The sequence below is a fragment of the Ascaphus truei genome, chromosome 5 (genome assembly GCF_040206685.1).
Source record: "Ascaphus truei isolate aAscTru1 chromosome 5, aAscTru1.hap1, whole genome shotgun sequence".
NCBI classification, from domain to species: domain Eukaryota; kingdom Metazoa; phylum Chordata; class Amphibia; order Anura; family Ascaphidae; genus Ascaphus; species Ascaphus truei.
In genome coordinates this window covers 60,190,818-60,211,649 of record NC_134487.1, presented here as the reverse complement: position 1 = coordinate 60,211,649, position 20,832 = coordinate 60,190,818, and the positions used below count along the sequence as shown (strand labels likewise).

Below are 20,832 nucleotides of genomic sequence, written 5' to 3'. Positions count from 1 at the left end.
TGCTAAATGTAGCTGTTTCTGCTTCTAGCTCGACCATTATGTATATGTCTCCCACAATGAGAGCGAGAAATACCAATAGTCTTGGTACTCGTCAACCACCCATATGTTCATCTCTGATTATCAAAGGAGATACCTAAAAGAGATAGGTTTCTGCATTCCCATGGTCTCTTGGAGGTTTCTCCCTTGGAGTTTTTCCTCTCCTGAGTGGTGTGCAGAAGAATAAATGGGAGTGGTCAATTGGTTTGTTCTTTCAGAACAAAAGGAGGGTTTGTAAGGTTAAAACTGTCTCCTGTCTGCTCTGTTCCCCTCAGGAATTGATAGGGTTAAACAGTAGATGCTGGCCTTGCTATTTCTCAGAGACTATTGTAAATAGCTTGGAAAGCAGCTGTGTTGAGCTTGTCATATGCTGTTAAAGCAAGGACTACCAGAAGACAGGACTGCCTTATAAGACACCATTGTATATCTCTTGCTCAGCAGTTAAATGTTTTAAGATTTACAGAAAAGGCATTATGTAAAGGTTACATGTAAATTTAGATGTGTAATCCATATTTGTAACAGATGACAATGGTATTTTTGTCCCTGCCTTATGTATAAAACTTGCTTTGTGAACCATTAAAGTCAGTTGTAAGAATTCAGCCATAGTCTTCTCTGATTTCTTACAGCTCCGGGCCCATCTGCTATACTATTTGAGAAACACATATCCGTGCCATGCGATACTCCCGGGAGAAATTATATTTAGCTTGCCCTGAAAAGATGACCTGATCTTTAGAGATCTAACAGTTTTGGTGACAGAAGTGGAATTTCGCACAGGAAAAGGTGTGAGTAAAAGATTCTTTTTATTCGTTTCTCACCTGAAAAGATGACCTGATCTGTGGAGATCTAACACACATGCTCCGTGTGTTAGGTATAGGACCCTTAACCCTATAAAGATGTCTGCTGCCCAGTCCCTGTTAGTTCCATCTGAAGATTTCATCGGATTAACCAAGTTCCAGCGGCAGCGGTTTGGGAGTGTGAGGGGTTAATTATATTGTAACCAAGGATCGTCCCCCTCTTCTGGAATTCGTTAGAGCCAAGGGTTCCTGAACTAACCCTTTAAGGACTGAACAAACTTTTTCCTTTTGGTGGAGATATAGGGGTGGCAACTTGTGCCCCTAGCCAGGAATTGTTACACGGATCAATTTGCGCACCCACTTGCATGCGTGCAGGGGTGCCCAGAGACTTTGTTATGTTCCAAGGACATTTGATTTCGTTCCCTGTACCCAGCAAGGTTTTAGTAGGTGTAATTGTGCAAGATATGCGTGTTTGTCTGAAAATAAATAAAATTACAATTTATTTTACACATCTTGTGTGCTCAGTCCAGAATCCCGCTATTAATTTGTGTATAAGTCTTGGTCTCCCGTGACAGTTGGCTGCCAGAAATGGCCGCATGGAGCTCGAAGAAGTGACACATGAAACACAGACATGGAGAAGTAAGGACTTCCACCAGCGTGGAGACTTTATATTTGTTCATATACAATACATATATAGCAAAAGTCATTGCTCCAGGAGGCACATTATGGTGGGATATTCTGTGATATTCAGTGTAATACAGTAACTACCATTGAATCATATGGTAACTCTGATATTCTGCATGGTCAGTAGGTAAAATAAAGCTTGCAACATCTGAATATATTTCCCAGATGTAAGTGGAATTTGCATTATTTCAGCAATACGATCACAAAATATTTTTGGGGATCTTTATTTTGCCCTTTTTCTTTTTGGAAGATTCATCTGCTTTAGAGACTGGTTCTTTCCTTTCTTCAAAACACCTTTCTTGCTTTCTCTTACTTTGCACTTGCATCACCGCCCACTCCACATTTCCATATTTCTCCTTTTAGCACTAATCTACAAACCCATATCCATTATGTTATTTGCTTTAAAATGTATTTTTTTGCCTTACTGCAGAAATATAAAAGCAACACGACAGCAGTTGTATAAGGAAAAAACACTGACTATATCACTACAGCAAATTTACTCAAAACACTCTTCAAAAGCTGTAATCGCAGCAAGGTTGCAATGCAAATCTGCTACATCCCTACTGCCAACACCTAGGCTGCAAGGGTAACAAAAGCAGCATGAGCAAGATGACAAAGCTTCACAGTGCTGTGCGAAACAGAACGCAGAATTATAAAGAAGATATTATAACACGCTAGAGAAAAAAAGCTGGTGAAAATACAAAGAAAAAGTAAATTCATTGTTACGGCTTCTTGAATTATGTATGTTTTGAAATCCAAAATCACATTTGATAGTGATGGTACTACTTTTATACATGCAGCTAATGTCCACTAAAAGCTTTGTGAATTTTACCAGTCTAACATAAAAAAACAAATGCTCCATGTTGTCCACTGTATTCTTGGCAAGTTATGCCCTAAATATTCTGTAGTTTTTCATTAAAAAACTAAATTGCTCTCTATTTTAAAATGTCAAAGCATTTTGAAATTCTATTTTTTAAGCATTTCACTTAAACGAAAACAGCCACATGTTTGTTTGTTTTAGACATGATTACATTTGTTTTTGGTTTTTAAACCACAAGGGATTAAACATGCTAAAGCCCAATTAATCTGAATGTCTTCATGTAAAGTGATAACAATTAGGTTAATATGTCAAGGCAGAAGTAAATATCAATAAAATAATCAAGCTAAATTACATCAAGCAAATTACTGTGCTGCTATGTCCAACTATCACTACTGGGGGTGTTTGAAATAAGAGTGATTTTATTTTAACTTGCTTTAAATTTTAATATGTGTGGGGAAAAGAAAATAAAGATTTAAAATTACAATACAATCTGAATAAATCGAGATATAAAGTAATTGCTGAAGATACCATATGAACAAAAGTACAGATACAAAATGAAAGGACTGCCTCTTTTTTCTTTAACCAGCTATATACAAAGAAGCCTTAATACCATCAATAAAATCTTCAGAGGAAAATGTGTCACATTATGCTGTTTATATTAGGGCACAATAGTCAAACTGATAATTGAACTGATAACTGAATTACCATCAAACCTCATCAGGAGCGCCTGCCTGGGATTTTGTCAAATGTAAAGACTGTAGCAACAAATAGTGTCATTTTAAAATAAGGCTTCAGTTGAGACTGAGCTTCTTCTGTAGTTATATCTGCCACGAGTGTCTATGCTGTTAGATTTAGTTGCATTCTATTTTCCTGTCATCTACAAACCACTAAAAGTTGTGTGAAATGACTGACATCTGTGATACCAGTATTCCAATTCTATAAATGCATCATTAAATTGCCAACATGGCAAATCCATGTTCTATGTGGGTTTTTTTTTTTTTTTTTAAACATTCAGAACTTCAATTTGCTTAAAAAAGTGTTTTTCTTAAAACAAATAATAATAATTTAGGATGCAGCCTTCCTTTATTGCAGTCCAAAATCAACCTGAGAACGTACTAGAACCTTGCAATCAGTCCATGTTTATACTTAAAATAGGGCTCGCAGTTTACTTTTAATGACATGCTAAATACTACTGTATAAATCCCCAGTCACCCCCCTCAAATCAAGACAAACGGCTACCATTTTATTGCATGTTTTATTAGCACAAACCGTGCAGCAGAAAGGAAGAATATCACATTAAATAAATCAATGGTGTACACTGATATTTTATTTCTACTTGATCTTTATGACACAGGCACTTTTTAGCTGACAAACAAATAATTTATATTGTTTCTCAATACCATACTTGGCACAGAAATGTCATTATTGACTGGATAAAAGCAGTGCAAGAAAAAAAATTTCACTATGGGGCACGAGTCAATAAAGTTGGAGAGTATCGATTTGGCCCTACCTTCTGGAAAATCCCATTGATGTAAATGAGACTTTCAATACTGTAGTGCCAAATCAGACTGAATTTTCCTTCTTGATGTCTTGTTGAAACAGCACCAATGCCCTCTTTTACCTATAGCGAATTATCCCAGCCAACCACTTACTAGACTGGAGTCTGTGGCCCTTATTCAATAAGCTGTCTTCCCCTCAGAAGATTTTAGCTCCATTACATTCAGAGGATATTTAATCCAACCTCCTAGTAAAACCAGGTTAAGGGAATTTGTTAATTTCAAATGCAGCACAAAATAGAAAAAAAAAATCTCAAATAACCGACACTCACATTATTTCAGGTCTAAAAACACGTATAGGTTGTACAGTATGTAAACCAGGGTGGGAATGACCTCTTGACCTTAGACACACTATTTTCAGCTCTAGTGAACCCTCCCCGCCTCCATGTACCCGAGATACCTACTGGTGAAGTCCTGTTTTTTAAACAGAATTTAAATGGCTTTATCAAATAGTAAATCGCAACGAATGATGTTGTGACTTCCTATTGGCAATCATTTTGTTTATCTGGTGTGAGCTTTAAACCTGATAACTTCAGTAGAAAGCATCTTAGGAACCAGGGGTTACTGGTGTGAAAAATAGCAGCAGTTCAGTTTCAGGGGAGTCACATACTGTAAAAAATAAAATAAAATTTTAATAAATATAGGGGGTTACAAATAAGAATGAGTGAGGAGCTGCTGCTCTAAAATACTGCCATGTATGGACTAAGATCCTCCAAGCAGACTAATTTAAAAGTAATTTCACATTATATTGTAATGTCCTCCATTCTTTGCATCAAATTAATGTAAACATAATTTTTTTATTACTAAACAGAGGTTTAATAAAAAATAAAAAAAAGGAGGACAGATGCATTTAAGGAAGCCACCACTGAAGTGAAACCCTGGCAACATACGTATTCTTGTGTCTGCTTCACAATATGTTAACAGTTTTACTAAGGCACTAGCCGAGTCAGCCAACAAGCAGGTAAACTTCTGACTGTATAAACGTTTGCTAGAATCAATAAGAAAACATATGCTGTAGAATAAAGAGCTTACCCCTTGTCGAATTACTTTGCCACAATCTTCAGCCAACTTTCCAAAGAAAAAAGTGTTGATTGTTTTTATTTTTGAACTTGACGTTTCAGAAGGATCTACAAAGAAAAAGAAAAAACCCTTATAGCTATTTACACCATCATAAAACTAGGGGAAGAGAGGGGTTGGGCGATGCAAATATGGACATGTACAGTAGTCTAACTTCTGCCGAGCTCATAGGTCTACTTTATTTTGAGGTTTTGTTCTACCAATCCTGATCCATCTCCAATCCTAATCCCTTAAAGACTCTAAAGGGGGGACTCATTAAAGTCGGTTACAGGTTAAGGCTTTTTTTTTTGCAAAAGTGCTTTTGTGTGTTTTTAGAGTGTAATGGTTATTTATTCATTAGTCGTGATATTCATTTACAGGTTATATTATTATAAAATTATATTATTGACTCCTGGAGATTATAATTTACATGTGTTCTAATGCGCACTCCATATACTCATTTACTGACTGTCACTACTATACAGGCATAACCCGCATTAATGTACGCAATGGGACCAGAGCATGTATAGCGAAAATGTACTTCAAGTGAAGCACTACCTTTTTTCCAACTTATCGATGCATGTACTGTACTGCAATCATCATATACGTACATAACTGATGTAAATAACGCAATTGTAAAAGGCTCTATAGTCTCCCCGCTTGTGCACAGCTTCAGTAGAGGTAGGGAGCCGGTATTGCTGTTCAGGACGTGCCGACAGGTGCATGCGCAAGCTGCAGTTTGCCTATTGGGCAATATGTCCTTACTCGCGAGTGTACTGAAAGTGAGTGTCCTTAAACCGGGGTATACCTGTATGTACTTTTGTCCCTCATGCAATGATGTGGAAGGGATCAGCCTACATAGCACCAGTCAGTAGAAGCAAAACATTGCACTCAAACAAGATGATGGATCTACAACAGAAGACTGTGTCCTTATCATAAAGAGGAGTTATGGACTTGTATATAAAATTGTACAAGAACACAACACAGGGCATAGTCTCATCGCGAAGAACGAGAAGAAACCAATCATCTACCATGCATTTTTCCAGTGTCAAAAGCAATAAAATCCACTAAGAATGGGAAATACACCCCCCCCCCCCCCCACGATGTGTTGCTGTGTTCCAAAGGCAGAATGTCCATTACTCTGAAAGCTGTAACAATAATGTGTTACACTTAGTAAAATAATGTTACATATCAGCTGCAGCAATTCACAGACTGCAGCACTAAATTAGAAGCAGCCATTTCTTTAGGCACACAATCAAGATTTTTACAGATTTATAACAGGAGCACCAAATGATTGCCAGCTTGGGTAAGAATATATAATTATACATTGTCACATACTTTACATAGAAAAATAAGGGGAAAAAAAGTGAATGTAATATTGCTGCTTTAACTTCAGCAGCATATCCCTGCCTTTAGCATCTAATGTACAGTTTCTATACTTTTGATCGTAAGGCCAGTCATACAATTATAATGGACTTCAGAAACTTTTGTGGGATAATTGATGTTGCAGGAAACCCCTAGTAATATTTATTTTATTCCACAGGAAAAAAAAATGTAAGTGATATTTTAGTTCTACCTACAGGCTGTTTTTTCTGAGGCAGTTGAGCTACAAATGACATTAAAATTTATAAAAAAAAAAAAAATTATGGGAAAAATATCTTTCATGGATAGTGATCTAAAGTTATGTTTTTCCTTAAAACTGTATCTAGAAATGTGCAGGTAATGTATGTACTCAGCCCACCGGCTTTTCCTAGAGTGAAGTAGCAATATTATTCTGAGAATGGGTCTTAACAACTGTGGATGTTAGGATTTTTAGACTTAGCCCGATGTAAAAGCAGTGTAAAATAGCACACAAACTTATCCTTGTTAAAATGGAAAAGACGACACAAAAAGTGACACATTGTGAGAGCTCATTAGCATGCTATTACCCAGAATTTCTGGCAGCAGTAGAAGCATTGTATTCCCAGTGACTATGGGGAAAAGCAGGTTTGTGACATTTGAAAGTGCTCATATTGATCTAGAGATAAAAGTGGCTGCCGTATGCGACATCACACGCAGGACGCGGCCCAAACCCTGCCCCCCTCCCTTCCCCTCTGGGATCTACAGGCACGTTGCTTGAGCTCCGCAGCGGGCCGTGGGGTAGCCCCAGGTAGCGGTGTAATCTACTGGCTCCAAAATGGGCTTTATGCTGTTACCATCTACAAATTAGAACTACAGTACCTACCATCCAGTAGCCTGAGGGGTGTGGGGGATCGTTCCATCCTTTATTCAAGACTGCATAATGATGTAAGTGTAAAACGTTTATATTTATCTACAAAGTTATTATTAGAATATTGATTTGTGAGAGGTCACGTGACGACGGGGAGGTGAATGGCTGCTTAGTACCTGAGCTCCATTCCCACCGGCACTAGTTATATCAATAACTACAGCAAAATCGCGACAACAGCAACACAACCAGCAGTAAAGAATCTCTAAACATACCAGGATGGCTTCTAACAAAACAGTTCGAAGAAAAACCCAGACAGTCTCTACTTATTTCAAAAAAGGAGAGACAGCACAGGGAGACAGGCCTGAATCCCCTGCACAACCCACCATGACAGACCATGAGGGAGAAAATGCAAGTGCTGCATCGGACGACATGGATGTAATGAGGCGCAAGGATATGAAAGCTTTCTGCGCTGAAATGAAGCAATTTTTTACAACAGAACTTTGGGCTCTCAGGAAAGATATGGATGCCATAGGTGAGCGAACAAACTCCCTAGAGGTTAAGTCTGATGAGACCGTTACTGCACTGGCACAAACTCAGAAACAAGTAACTAAGCTGAGGGACCAGGTCAGATTCCTAGAGGAAAAGATTGAGGACTCTGAAAACAGGGACAGAAGAAGTAATATCCGTCTAAGGGGGGTCCCTGAGACTGTCACCGACCCAGAGGATTTTGCCACCAAGTGGCTAGAACAACTCTTCCCTGACAAGACGGACCGTGAGCTCCTGTTAGACAGATGTCATCGCGCCCTGAGAGGAAGACCTCAGGCAGGGGACCCCCCAAGAGACATTGTTATCAGGTTCCACCATTACCGCACAAAAGAAGAGGTATGCAAGATATCACGGGACACTAAACATATGGAGTTTGATAAAGTGAGATTCCAGGTGTTCCAAGACCTGTCCCCTGCCACGCTGGCCAAAAGAAAATCCCTAGCCCCCATTACAAGAATTCTGAGGGACCAGCAGATTAGATACCGGTGGCTATTCCCATGTGCAGTAATGGTGCTGCGGAATGGGGTAGCACATACCTTGAGACGCCTGGAAGACGGCGAGGGATTCCTCGGCAAGCTGGGCGCAGGGGGAGCGGCGGAGGTCTTGCGGGCATCCCCACGAGCAGAAGCAGGAGACGCAGACGTACCCTTACCCACATGGAGCAAAGCGGGGGCTCCGCGGTTGGCGGCAGGAGAAACGGGATCAGCAGCGGCCCATAACTGAGTTCTCACCCCATGAAATTTGGAAGTGCTCAAGCAAAGAAATAATCATATAAAAGGGATCCCTTTTGGTGTTCAGAACCTTCATCATGTCATTTTGCCTTTTCGTTTTACCTTCCAGCTGGGGTGTTTCAGCTGCAGTGTCTTGCTTCACCCGGAGGGAGGCATCGTAAGCGCGTCCTCCGGTGACCCAGCTACCCCCCCCCGCTCCTGCGACTACCCCCCCCCGCTCCTGCGGCTACCCCCCCCCTCACCCCACTACTGCAGCTACCCCCCCCCCTCACCCCACTACTGCAGCTACCCCCCCCCTCACCCCACTACTGCAGCTACCCCCCCCCTCACCCCACTACTGCAGCTACCCCCCCCACCCCACTACTGCAACTACCCCCCCCCCACCCCACTACTGCAGCTACCCCCCCCCTCACCCCACTACTGCAGCTACCCCCCCACCCCACTACTGCAGCTACCCCCCCCCACCCCACTACTGCAGCTACCCCCCCCCACCCCACTACTGCAGCTACCCCCCCCACCACTGCAGCTACCCCCCCCCTCACCCCACTACTGCAGCTACCCCCCCCCTCACCCCACTACTGCAGCTACCCCCCCCCTCACCCCACTACTGCAGCTACCCCCCCACCCCACTACTGCAGCTACCCCCCCCCCACCCCACTACTGCAGCTACCCCCCCCCCTCACCCCACTACTGCAGCTACCCCCCCACCCCACTACTGCAGCTACCCCCCCCCCACCCCACTACTGCAGCTACCCCCCCCCACCCCACTACTGCAGCTACCCCCCCCCCACCCCACTACTGCAGCTACCCCCCCCACCCCACTACAGCAGCTACCCCCCCCCACCCCACTACTGCAGCTACCCCCCCCCCCACCCCACTACTGCAGCTACCCCCCCCTACTGCGGATGCCCCCCCGCACTTGCGGGTGCCCCCCCGCACTTGCGGATGCCCTTCCAGACCTGCGGCTGCTCTCCCGGACCTGCGGCTGCCCTCCTGGTCGCGAGCGGGTCCGTCGCTGACTTTTGGAGGGCAGCCATATTGCCTCTATCCCTCCCTGTGCTCCGCGGGAGCGGCTCCGGTTTTCGCGGGCTTTGCCGCTGACGTCACTGCCAGGCGACGAGCCAGGGGCCGCTCTCTCGCGAGAGGACGGCGCGGCCCCACGTGACTGCGCACATTGCAGGGAGACTCTGCCCGAGATGCAGAGGGGGACGGTCCGCGATAGCGCAGGGGCCGGGGACACGGGGGGAATGCAGAGAGGTGGGGGCTGAGATCGGGGGATGAGAGGAGGATGAAAGGGGGGAGGAGGATGAAAGGGGAGGGGGAGGAGGATGAAAGGGGAGGGGGAGGAGGATGGAGGGGGAGGATGAGGATGAAAGGGGGGGACGAGGATGAAAGGGGGGAGATGAAGGGGGGGGAGGACGAGGATGAAAGGGGGGGAGGACGAGGATGAAAGGGGGGGGAGGATGAGGATGAAAGGGGGGGAGGATGAGGATGAAAGGGGGGGATGAGGATGAAAGGGGGGGGGATGAAGATGAAAGGGGGGGTGAGGATGAAGGGGGGGGAGGATGAGGGGGGGGGGGGAGGATGAGGATGAAAGGAGGGGGGAGGAATAAGATGAAAATGGGGGAGGATGGGGGGGGGGATAACGAAAGAGGGTAAAGAAAGATTCAATTCACTTGTCACCATCTGACGCGGAGCCCTTCCCAATAAAGTTTCAATGAGGCTCTGTATGTTATGTTATATGTATGTTAGATGGTATAGAATATCTGTTGCTTCTGTTGTATATGTTGTAGGTTATATATGTTATTTATGGTTCATATGTTATATAGGGTTAATGGGGTTAAATATGTTAAATATGTTCATTAAATCATTAAATAATTGGGTTCATTCAAATGCTGGGTATATGCATGTATATATATGGATATGCACTCACTATAACTTAGGTACTGCTGTAAGTCGTTATAAAGTTAAAAATCACGCTACAGTTTAAGGTTAAGTTAGTTATCAGTTTTGCGCCGGTGGGATTCACCCACGATGTCGTACATGTGTTCCTCATATAGGTCCCTGACGAATCAGGACCTCAAACAAGTCCCAGGGGGGTCGGTCCCGGGAAGGGAAAGCCGGCCATTTTGGAAGGTCAGGCATACCGACCTGCCCATTGGGCGTCAGACTCCCACTCGGGGGACCCCGAGGGGAGCTCTGGTTTTTCTTTTATTTTTTTTTCATTATTACAAAGCGATTTAACTTATGTTTCCAATTTTGCTTTACCCCTTATGTGTTTTCCCTTGTACTGTCTCCTCCCTCCCTACCCCTCCCAATCCTTTCCCCACCCGGCCGGGGAGGATGCCGACCTAGACGGAACACAAGAACTTTGCCGGATGGTAACACCAAAAACGTCCGCCAGTTGAACAAGGGACAAAGTGGACAGGGTGAGTCATCAAACGTTAGTTTGTTACACTTCTCACACATTAAGTGATGGCGTTAACCCTTATATCACATAACGTTAAGGGCTTTAATAGCCCAACCAAGAGAAAAATAGCTTTCACTGACTATAAACGAAAACACGCAGATGTCCTAATGTTACAGGAGACTCATTTTAGCAAGACCAACGCGCCTAAATTCCTAGACAAAGACTATGCCCAGTTCTACCTTTCCTCCGCACCGGTTAAAAAACGTGGAGTGGCCATCTTGTTCCATAATAAAATCCCATTTGTAGCCCAAACTATTAAAAGAGACACAGAGGGACGCTTTGTTATACTAGTGGGCACGATACGGGAGCAATGCATCACAATAGCCACAATCTATGCCCCCTGCGAGCAGGACGCAGTCTTCTTTGAAGACTTTTTTCGGACTCTACGCACCGTCGCAAGGGGCGGCGTAATACTCGCAGGGGATATCAACATGGTCATGCAACCAAATCTAGACAGATCAGGGAATACGGGCACAGTACATAAAAAAGTGGGGACCTCTTTACGCAAGGGCCTCAAAGACAACCAACTGACTGACATATGGAGAGAACTACACCCGACTGATAGGGACTATACGTTCTATTCCCACCCACACGGCTCCTACAGCAGAATTGATTATTTTTTCGTCTCTTGCCAACTGGTTCCTATGGTCTCCCGAGCTGGGATCCATGATATTTCATGGTCTGACCATGCACCGATAGAGCTAAGGTGCGAGCACATCCGAACAGGCAGACCAGGAGCGAACTGGAAGCTCAACGAATCAATCCTAAAAATTCCTGAGATTTATGAGACAATAAAGGAAGAAATAGTTCAATTCTTCCACACAAACACAGGCTCTGTAGATTCCCAGTTTGTATTATGGGAGGCTCACAAAGCGACGCTGAGGGGCATACTAATTAGCACCACAGCTAGGAGAAAACGGGAAAGGGACTCAAAAATTATGAAGCTTCAATCGAGATTACATTCCCTTACATCACTCCATAAGAGTAACCCAGACCCGCAAACCCTACAAGAATTGAAAGATACAAAAATTGAACTAAACATGTTGTTGACCTCCAGGGCAGATAACGCGCTGAGTTGGTCTAAGAGGAAATTTTACGAAAAAGCGAACAGGCCGGATACTATGCTGGCTCGAGCGTTAAGAGACAGACAAGTGAAGTTTAATATCCAAGCTATACGCTTAAAATCAGGTACCCCCACGGCCAACCCTAAGAAAATAGTAGAAGAATTTGGTTCGTTCTATGAAACACTATATAATGGAGAGAAAGTGGCACATAACGCTAAAACGAGCGAGAAGCTGAGAGATTTCTTAGCCAGCTCAAAACTAGGGAGATTGACAGAGGCAGAGAGAGAGGCCATGGGCGCTGATTTCACTATAGAGGAGGTGTCACAAGCCATTAAGGAACTCAAACCCTCAAAAGCCCCAGGGCCAGATGGCTTCTCGGGGCTATACTATAAGAAATTTGCCAAAGTACTAGCCCCTAGGTTGCTCCACGTGTTCAATGCAATATTAGCAGGAGCCCCCATCCCCAGAGAGATGTTACAGGCGTCTATATCATTAATCCATAAACCAGGTAAAGATCCGCTGGACTGCAAAAGTTATAGGCCCATATCCCTAATCAATACTGATATTAAAATATACGCTAAACTATTGGCCAATAGATTATGTCTAATCCTACCCAGACTTATACACCCAGATCAGGTCGGATTCATTAAAGGCAGACAGGCAGCGGACAATACCCGGCGATTTATTGATCTGGTAGAATTGGCCACTAAAAATAACACACAAAGTATGCTGTTAAGTCTGGATGCAGAAAAAGCTTTTGATAGGATAGACTGGCCTTACCTGAAGGAGACGCTTGCGGCATTTGGCTTTGGGGATCAGGTGAGTAGAGCGATTCTCTCGCTGTACTCAGGACCTACCGCCAGGGTAATACACCAGGGCTTTCCATCTCTCCCCTTTCAAATTAAGAGTGGCACGAGACAGGGATGCCCATTATCCCCTCTCCTGTTCACTCTATGTATAGAACCACTGGCGGCGCAAATTAGAGGCAACCCGGACATCTCAGGGTTAAACGTATATTCTCAAACACATAAAGCGGCCCTGTACGCAGATGATATCCTACTAATTATTTCAAAGCCCCTCACCTCCTTGCCAAACCTATTGGATTTATTGGACAGATTCTCGAGCATTTCGGGATTTAAAATAAATCAAGCTAAATCTGAAGCCCTCAACATCAATCTCCCTAGACACGTAGAGAAGTTATTGCAACTGAATTTTAACTTCCACTGGCAACAGAAATTCATAAAATATCTAGGAGTCCACATAGCCAAGAACACCAAAGACATCTACAATGCAAATTACCCCAACCTAATTCGGACGTTGATAGCTGACCTCCATAAATGGTCCTCTATACGAATATCCTGGATAGGTAGGATACATAGCGTCAAAATGAACCTACTCCCCCGTATCCTATACCTTTTCCAGACGTTACCAGTGCCACTCAGACTGAAGGATTTGCTCTCACTTCAGTCTGCAATCTCTAAATTTATCTGGGGAGGGAAAAAACCGAGAGTCAACAAATTAAATATGAAAAGATCTGTCCTAGCAGGGGGCCTAGCGGTACCCTGCCTGCTCTCATATTACAAAGCGGCTCAATTAAGCCAAATTGTTCAATGGCAATCCAGTCCACATTTAAAACGGTGGGTGGAATTAGAGAGTGCTGCCTGCGCTCCTTTAAAAATACGCAACTTGATTTGGCTACCTAAAACAGCACGACGATCTGCTAACATGCCGCTTTCCTCAATGACCAACTCGTTGTCTATCTGGGAGGCTAATAAGACTAAATACTCTCTCACAACGAGTAATTCTTCGATGTCCCCAATTTGGAACAATCCCAAGTTCGCTCCTGGCCTTCTGGAGGGAGATGCATCAATTTGGAAACATAAAGGTTATATACGAATTAAAGATCTGGAGGGTTACAATAGCAAGATTAAAACGTTTGATCACGTCAGAGAAGAAAAAGATATACCCCACTCAGAATTTTTTAGGTACCTCCAGCTTCGAGCATTTTATAACAAATTTGCCCCATACCCCCCCCCCTGACGTCATTCGAAAAGCTCTGTCTGGCAGAGACCGACACAAAGGGACTCACATCACAATTGTACAAGGAAGTAGTTGATTCTGCGAGCTTTAGACAGCAGCCACCGTCATTTAGAACCCAATGGGAAAGAGACCTGGGAGAGACATTAGAAGATGACGAGTGGAACGCTATATATATGGCCACGGCAAAAAGCTCCATATGTACCACACTAAAGGAGAACGCATATAAGGTCCTAATGCGGTGGTACCTCACCCCAATGAAATTAGCCAAGTTCGTGCCTGGATCCTCCTCACTATGCCCCCGGCAGTGCGGAGGATCGGCCGATCTGTTACATATGCTGTGGTCTTGCCCGCGGATCTCCCCACTATGGGAAGAAATTAGACATTGGATACAGAGAGTCTTCGACCTCACTATTCCCCCAGACCCATGGCTATTCCTCTTGAATAGACCACTAACGGGCCTGTCCAAAGCAAACAATAAACTAATAGCACATTTTGCAATAGCCACACGGAGCGAGATAGCAGCACTATGGAAACGCCCCGAAATTCCAAGTATCCCAAAGATTCGAAATCGATTGTGGTTTATCTGCCAGATGGAAAAGTTGACGAGTCTAGTTAACGACACTGGCACCAATTATCTCAAAGTATGGACGCCTTGGCTGGCGCAGACGGATATCCCCGGGGTTGAGAGGAACACAATCTGGCTGTGATAGATGAAGGTGCGTTCTCCTTTAGGAGCGGAAACTCAGCTCACGACGACTACACAGACAAATAGACAGAACGCCTACAGAGGTGTTAAACTGGAGAGGACGCAACCCACAAAGAACCTTACTAGGAGCGGTGAAGAGACCTAGCACGAGTCGATGCTCCTCTTCCGGCCGCGCCACCCCTTTACCCCCTTCCTACCCACCTCCTTTTTTTTTTTTTTTTTTTTTTTTTTTTATTTATTTTTTTTTTCTTTATTGATTTTGTGTTTGTCAATTTGAATCAATCGTACTATGTGAATTATGTTATCTTTATTGCTAGTCTACCCAAAACAATCCGGTCGAGTAGGGCCCGAAAAACCGGGATATGTCTCACAAGCTGACATACGGTACTGTCTATAGCGGAGATTAACACTAAAAATGAATGTAATGTATACTGTATTCTGTATCACTTGTTTGGAAAAATGCAATAAAATTTAAGTTACAAAAAGAATATTGATTTGTTTTCCTTGCGCTTCACTTTTTTGTTTTTAGCTGCCATATTAGATCATGCGATAAGCGCAACCTTACTCATAAGACTGACTGTAGGACATTGCCATTAAGAACAAGCTTTTGTCTCGATCCATAGCCCTTTGACGGGCTACATCTACTACAGTACCTGGGCCTCATTATGTCTAAGGCTACGGCCCCAGTGTTTACTGTTGCACGTGCGCCTGGCGGCACGTGCACAGATAAAAGCCACGATAAGCAGTCTGTAGGAGAGCGATAAGATGCGCAGCGGGGTGCGACCATGATGGGGGGGCGCAGCCATGACGAGGCATATCTGCCCTTCCATTGGCTGCCCGCCAACCACATGATCGCGTTGCAGCAAGAAAAGACTAAATTGTCTTCCCTGCCAGCATACACATCATTGCGCTTTGCATGCCCACACACGGCAACTTGAGCCTGCCCCTTAGAGGGCTGTGCTGTGTGGCGTGCATCGCAGCGGCCACTGGGGACTTTGCCTAAGAACTTAGCTTTCAACGCCTGTGATAGCTTAATGCAGTCACAAGCGCTAGAACAGTTTTGGCCAATATGTTGGAATTGGCTATATGGGATATTTCTGATAAATGTACAAGTGAAATATATATACTTTTAATTACCTTCAAGTACCGTTTTGAATAATTCCAAACCATTTCCTAGTTTAGTTGAAGGGTAGGTGAACAAAACACGACCCTAAAATACAAACATAAAAAGGCAGATTTAAACATAAAGAAAAGATGCATGTTTAATACTTTACAAAAGGTAACAAAAATGTTTTTGAATTTTACTTACAATTAACACAAAACAATAAATTTTCATTGTACACCCTTTTTTTTCTACACCAAATATGATACGTTTTTCAGTTAAGTATGTTCTGTTTTGCCCTTTTAAGTTATGATGCTCTTAAATCTGCTTTCAATCAGCACATCTTTTGGTTTGGACGCTTGCCGTTTGTATTTTTGACTCCAAATAATATGGCAGATTTATACAATGAAGTAATTGTGTGAGTCATTGTCACTAACCAAAGAAAAGTCAATACACGAGAAGAAATCTTTAATTTTATTTTAGTAGGGGAAGGGGCAAGAGCCTGTAAGGAGTAACAGGCATCACATTTATGATAACTATATCCAAGTAACATTTACAGACTATAATCAGTTTCCAGCGTTAATACAAAGGGTTTTGGAAGTAAAAAATAAAAAAAATAATATGCTGAGCATTGGTGCAGAATTTGACATCCTATTCCTGTAAAAACTTTTCTTAATTGGTCCTCCTAAAACTCAGCAAATCGCAAGTGACCACATGAGGGGCAACACCGAAAGTGAATTCAATTTTGCAATGTGAATACGTTATTAAAGTGAACTTATTAGCAAACACTTTTTTTCCCCATTGTACAGTTTTGGTTTGTTTCATTCACGTTTGTAACAGAATATGGGATACACATTAGGATAATAGACAGTAATGCTGCACACCAAAATAAGTAAAGATACTTGCAATAACCAGTGCTCCTGGTTCAGGGAAACCAATCTAAAAAAAATTCCTATACTTTAGTAAGAATAGATTTTCCAAAAGATTTGAGTCAGAACAGCACGTTTCAACCTTCTAAGGACTATTCTATAGAGTGTGCGGCCGTGCGAACTCACACGTGAGCAGCTACTGTGTGTATGTGTGTATGTATGTGTCATTTATTATTTATTTATTTTTTAAAAAAAACACTTTAGTAAAAATAAAATATTTATTAACATTGTGCAGACAGACACACACCGCAAAATCTTTATTTCCCCGTCTTCCCCGCCCGTCGGCCGGATGCACGCTCACTGCCGTGCACGGCACTTGTATAGGACCGACTAACCTCAGCCAATTAGAAGTGCCACTATATAACAGCCCTAAGAGGTCTTTTTCAAGTGATTGCCAGTCACTTGAAAAAGACCTCCAAGGGTAGTTCTGTTCTGACACAATAAATCTTTTGGAAAATCCGCAGTGCAGGATCATCTACTCCTACACATTAGGGTAGCATATCCTCCCAAACTGTTCCTTTTTAGCAGGCACACTACATCTTTGTATATCCTTTAAGACCAGCTGTGTGTGTGTGTGTGTGGTAAGCTGCATAGGTTAGGGGGCTTCCATTGGTATTGCTTGGAAATTGCATGATCCAGCACAAGCAGAGAAACTAGTGGTACCTATTTGTATGTGCGAAATGTTGGATGGTTTGGGATAGTCGAGAGGCAGCAATGGCAGGCAAACAGGTTACTATTTACTCAGGTTTTTATACGTCATCAGTAAACCAGAACATCCTTTGTTTTTGACTGCAAGTGGGAAATGTTAAATAAAGATACTGGCTGCTGTTAGGAAACATTTAAAGAACACACTTCTAAGGCCTCGTTCAGGGTGCAGGCTTCGGAGGGAGGGCGTGCTGCCATGGGACACACAGTATTCAATTTGAATACTGGTTGTCAGGGTAGCAGCTGCCCTGTCTCCGAAGCCCGGAGTTGACGCTGGCTAGTTTCAATAAACAAAAAATTTGTTTTCTGAAGCTGCAGCAGCGTCACTGGGACCTCGGCAGCCAATGAAATCATTCTTGAGAATTATTTCAAGACTGCAGCCTCGATCCAGCAACGAATTAACGAGGCCATTCTTGTACCACTTCATTATATGTAATGTCACATTAAATATAAAACTATGGAGTTGGCGGGTCAGTTGCAAAGATGACTATGTCAGCCCCTCCACTTACTGACAGTTACAGGGACTTTGACTTCCATGTATTCCGTTATGAGAAGTGTCATAAGCACTATAAGAAATAGTCCACTGGTCAAATCATAAACGGACTTAATATCACTCCCTAGCAGCGGTTACATCTCCTGCATCTGCACTCAGCCGCACTATGCACAGCAGGGAGGTGACTGTAGTGATAAGTAGACTGTCGGGGAGTTGAGTAAGGGACACTCATAATTTACCAGGAAGTATCGGTCTCTGTGAGTAACCCCGAGCTGCAAGTCTTGGAGCTCAGCTTTGCGCAGATGACTTGGAAGCTGCGCTTCTAAAGGGCCGTCCTCTTCTTTCAGCACAAGGACGGGCATGGTGCGGACAGCGAGCGTCACGTGGCGGAGATTCAAACTGCGGTTCCAAACCCAACTACTGCTCGCGCCAACAATATTCGTAAACACTAGCAGACACGGAGCTTCTCATTGCGCAGCTCACAGCCGAGAGGCGCCTGCGTGGGCTGACGTCACAGCTGCACGCACGGCAGAGGGCTGTCAAACACAGCCACCGTACTATGTTACAAAATAAATGGTTTGGGAGAGCAGGGGACTGTAAACGCCTTTTGTTTTCCTCAAATCAGCAGAGACTAGACTGAGAATGACTGATCGGCCACTCGGAGTTTGATTCCCTCTGACTGGTTCAATCATGTGACCTCTATCGTCTTTTCTGAAGCATGGAACTCTGGGAGTTGTAGTTCAGTGTCTGGTAGAATTGCGCGCAGTTGGCTATTCAGGAGGTCTACAATTCCCAGAATTGTATGGGCACACATCTTGCTAAACCCCACGTCTCTGTGAGTGACCTTTACCCATGCACTGTGTAAATATTCTACCACATAACTCCTGTTATTCATGTTTTGTCAATACAGAAATATTTGATGTTAAATAGTCTTTTAGAATATAGCTCTTGATGCCATAGGTATTTTTCAGTCTTTTAGTGGTCTCTGGGGCAATGAAATGTAATGGTATTTCTGGCTGAGGGAAATATTCATCCAGCTATACTTAGGAGGCAAAAAGTTAATAAAAATTGCACCAAAAAGCATGCAAAATCAGTGGTATAAGTGTAGCCGTGTCCCTTACCTTCTGTATGGGAGGCTGCAGAGAGGGTGACCGTGTCAGCCAACTGGTGACAGGACGCCACACGGTAAGCTACGGTCTGGGACCAGACCACAGGCATTATAATAGATACCAGCTGATATACCTGTCATTGCCTGGGATTTAATTTTCCTGCTCCCTCTCTCTCCGCTCCGCCCCCCTCTCTTTCTGCCCCCCCCCTCTCTCTCTCCGCTCCCCCCCTCTCTCTCTCCGCTCCCCCCCCTCTCTCTCTCCGCTCCCCCCCTCTCTGCGCTCCCCCCCCTCTCTCCGCGCCCCCCCCCCTCTCTCCGCGCCCCCCCCCTCTCTCCGCGCCCCCCCCCCTCTCTCCGCGCCCCCCCCCTCTCTCCGCGCCCCCCCCCTCTCTCCGCGCCCCCCCCCTCTCTCCGCTCCCCCCCCTCTCTCCGCACCCCCCCCTCTCTCCGCTCCCCTCCCCTCTCTCCGCTCCCCTCCCCTCTCTCCGCTCCCCTCCCCTCTCTCCGCTCCCCTCTCCGCTCCCCCTCCCTTCTCTCTGCTCCCCCCCCCTTCTCTCCCCTCCCCCCCCTTCTCTCCCCTCCCCCCCTTCTCTCCCCTCCCCCCCTTCTCTCCCCTCCCCCCCCCTTTTGTCCTCTCCCCTCCCCCCCTTCTCTCCCCTCCCCCCCCTTCTCTCCCCTCCCCCCCTTCTCTCCGCTCCCCCCCCGCCCTCTCTCCGCTCCCCCCCCGCCCTCTCCGCTCCCCCCCCGCCCTCTCCGCTCCCCCCCCGCCCTCTCCGCTCCCCCCCCGCCCTCTCTCCGCTCCCCCCCGCCCTCTCTCCGCTCCCCCCCCCTCCCTCCGCTCCCCCCCCTTTCCCTCCGCTCCCCCCCCTTTCCCTCCGCTCCCCCCCTCTCTGCTCCACCCCCTCTCCGCTCCCCCCCTCTCTCCGCTCCCCCCCCTCTCTCCGCTCCCCCCCCTCTCTCTCCGCTCCCCCCCTCTCTCTCCACTCTCCCCCCCTCTCTCTCCACTCCCCCCCCCCTCCTCTCTCCGCTCTCCCCTCCCCTGTATATATGCACACAAAAAGACTGCTGGGTGCACTCAAACTAACACATTAGGCCTGGGACATAGTAGGTTCAGCCGCGCTGGGCAGATTATTTATTTATTTATTTATAAAATATTTTACCAGGAAGTAATACCTTGAGAGTTACCTCTCGTTTTCAAGTATGTCCTGGGCACAGAGTAAAACAAATAGTACATGGTTACAAGTACAGTTACATAAATGAACAGAGTATACATTATATACAAGACATTGCGTGCACAGTTAAAGAAAAAATATATTATGAGCTTATGAAACAGTTACAGACCAGGTTAAAATGTGAGACAGCCTTAGATTTGAAAGAACTTAAACTGGTGGTGGATGTGAGAGTCTCTGGTAGGTTGTTCCAGTTTTGGGGTGCACGGAAGGAGAAGGAGGAACGTCCGGATACTTTGTTGAGCCTTGGGACCATGAATAGTCTTTTGGAGTCTGATCTCAGGTGATAAGTGCTGCAAGTGGTAGGGGTGAGGAGCTTGTTCAGGTAGCTGGGTAGCTTGCCCATGAAGAATTTAAAGGCAAGACAGGAAAGGTAAACTTTGCGCCTAGACTCTAGTGTTGACCAATCTAGTTCTTTGAGCATTTCGCAGTGATGTGTGTTGTAGTTGCATTGGAGAACAAAACGACAAATTGAATTGTAGAGGGTGTCAAGTTTGCTAAGGTGGGTTTGAGGAGCCGAGCCATATACTATGTCTCCATAGTCAATAATTGGC

General features: G+C 44.7%; 1 protein-coding gene across 3 annotated transcripts in view; it reads right to left on the bottom strand.

Annotated features, from left to right (window-relative positions):
* The window catches only part of POT1 (protection of telomeres 1), a 241,937-nt gene extending 223,338 nt beyond the window's left edge, over nt 1-18,599 (bottom strand). Inside the window, exons 1-3 of one of the 3 annotated variants that reach the window (XM_075599879.1) lie at nt 18,181-18,599; nt 15,850-15,922; nt 4,923-5,017 (exon numbers count right to left, since the gene is read on the bottom strand). In XM_075599879.1, the coding sequence (XP_075455994.1) occupies nt 4,923-5,017; nt 15,850-15,922; nt 18,181-18,303 (291 nt within the window). In that variant the 5' untranslated portion in view covers nt 18,304-18,599. The remainder of the gene's footprint in view (nt 1-4,922; nt 5,018-15,849; nt 15,923-18,180) is intronic. The other 2 variants (XM_075599877.1, XM_075599878.1) reach the window with 2 other exon arrangements.
* Between the last annotated feature and the right edge of the window lie 2,233 nt (nt 18,600-20,832).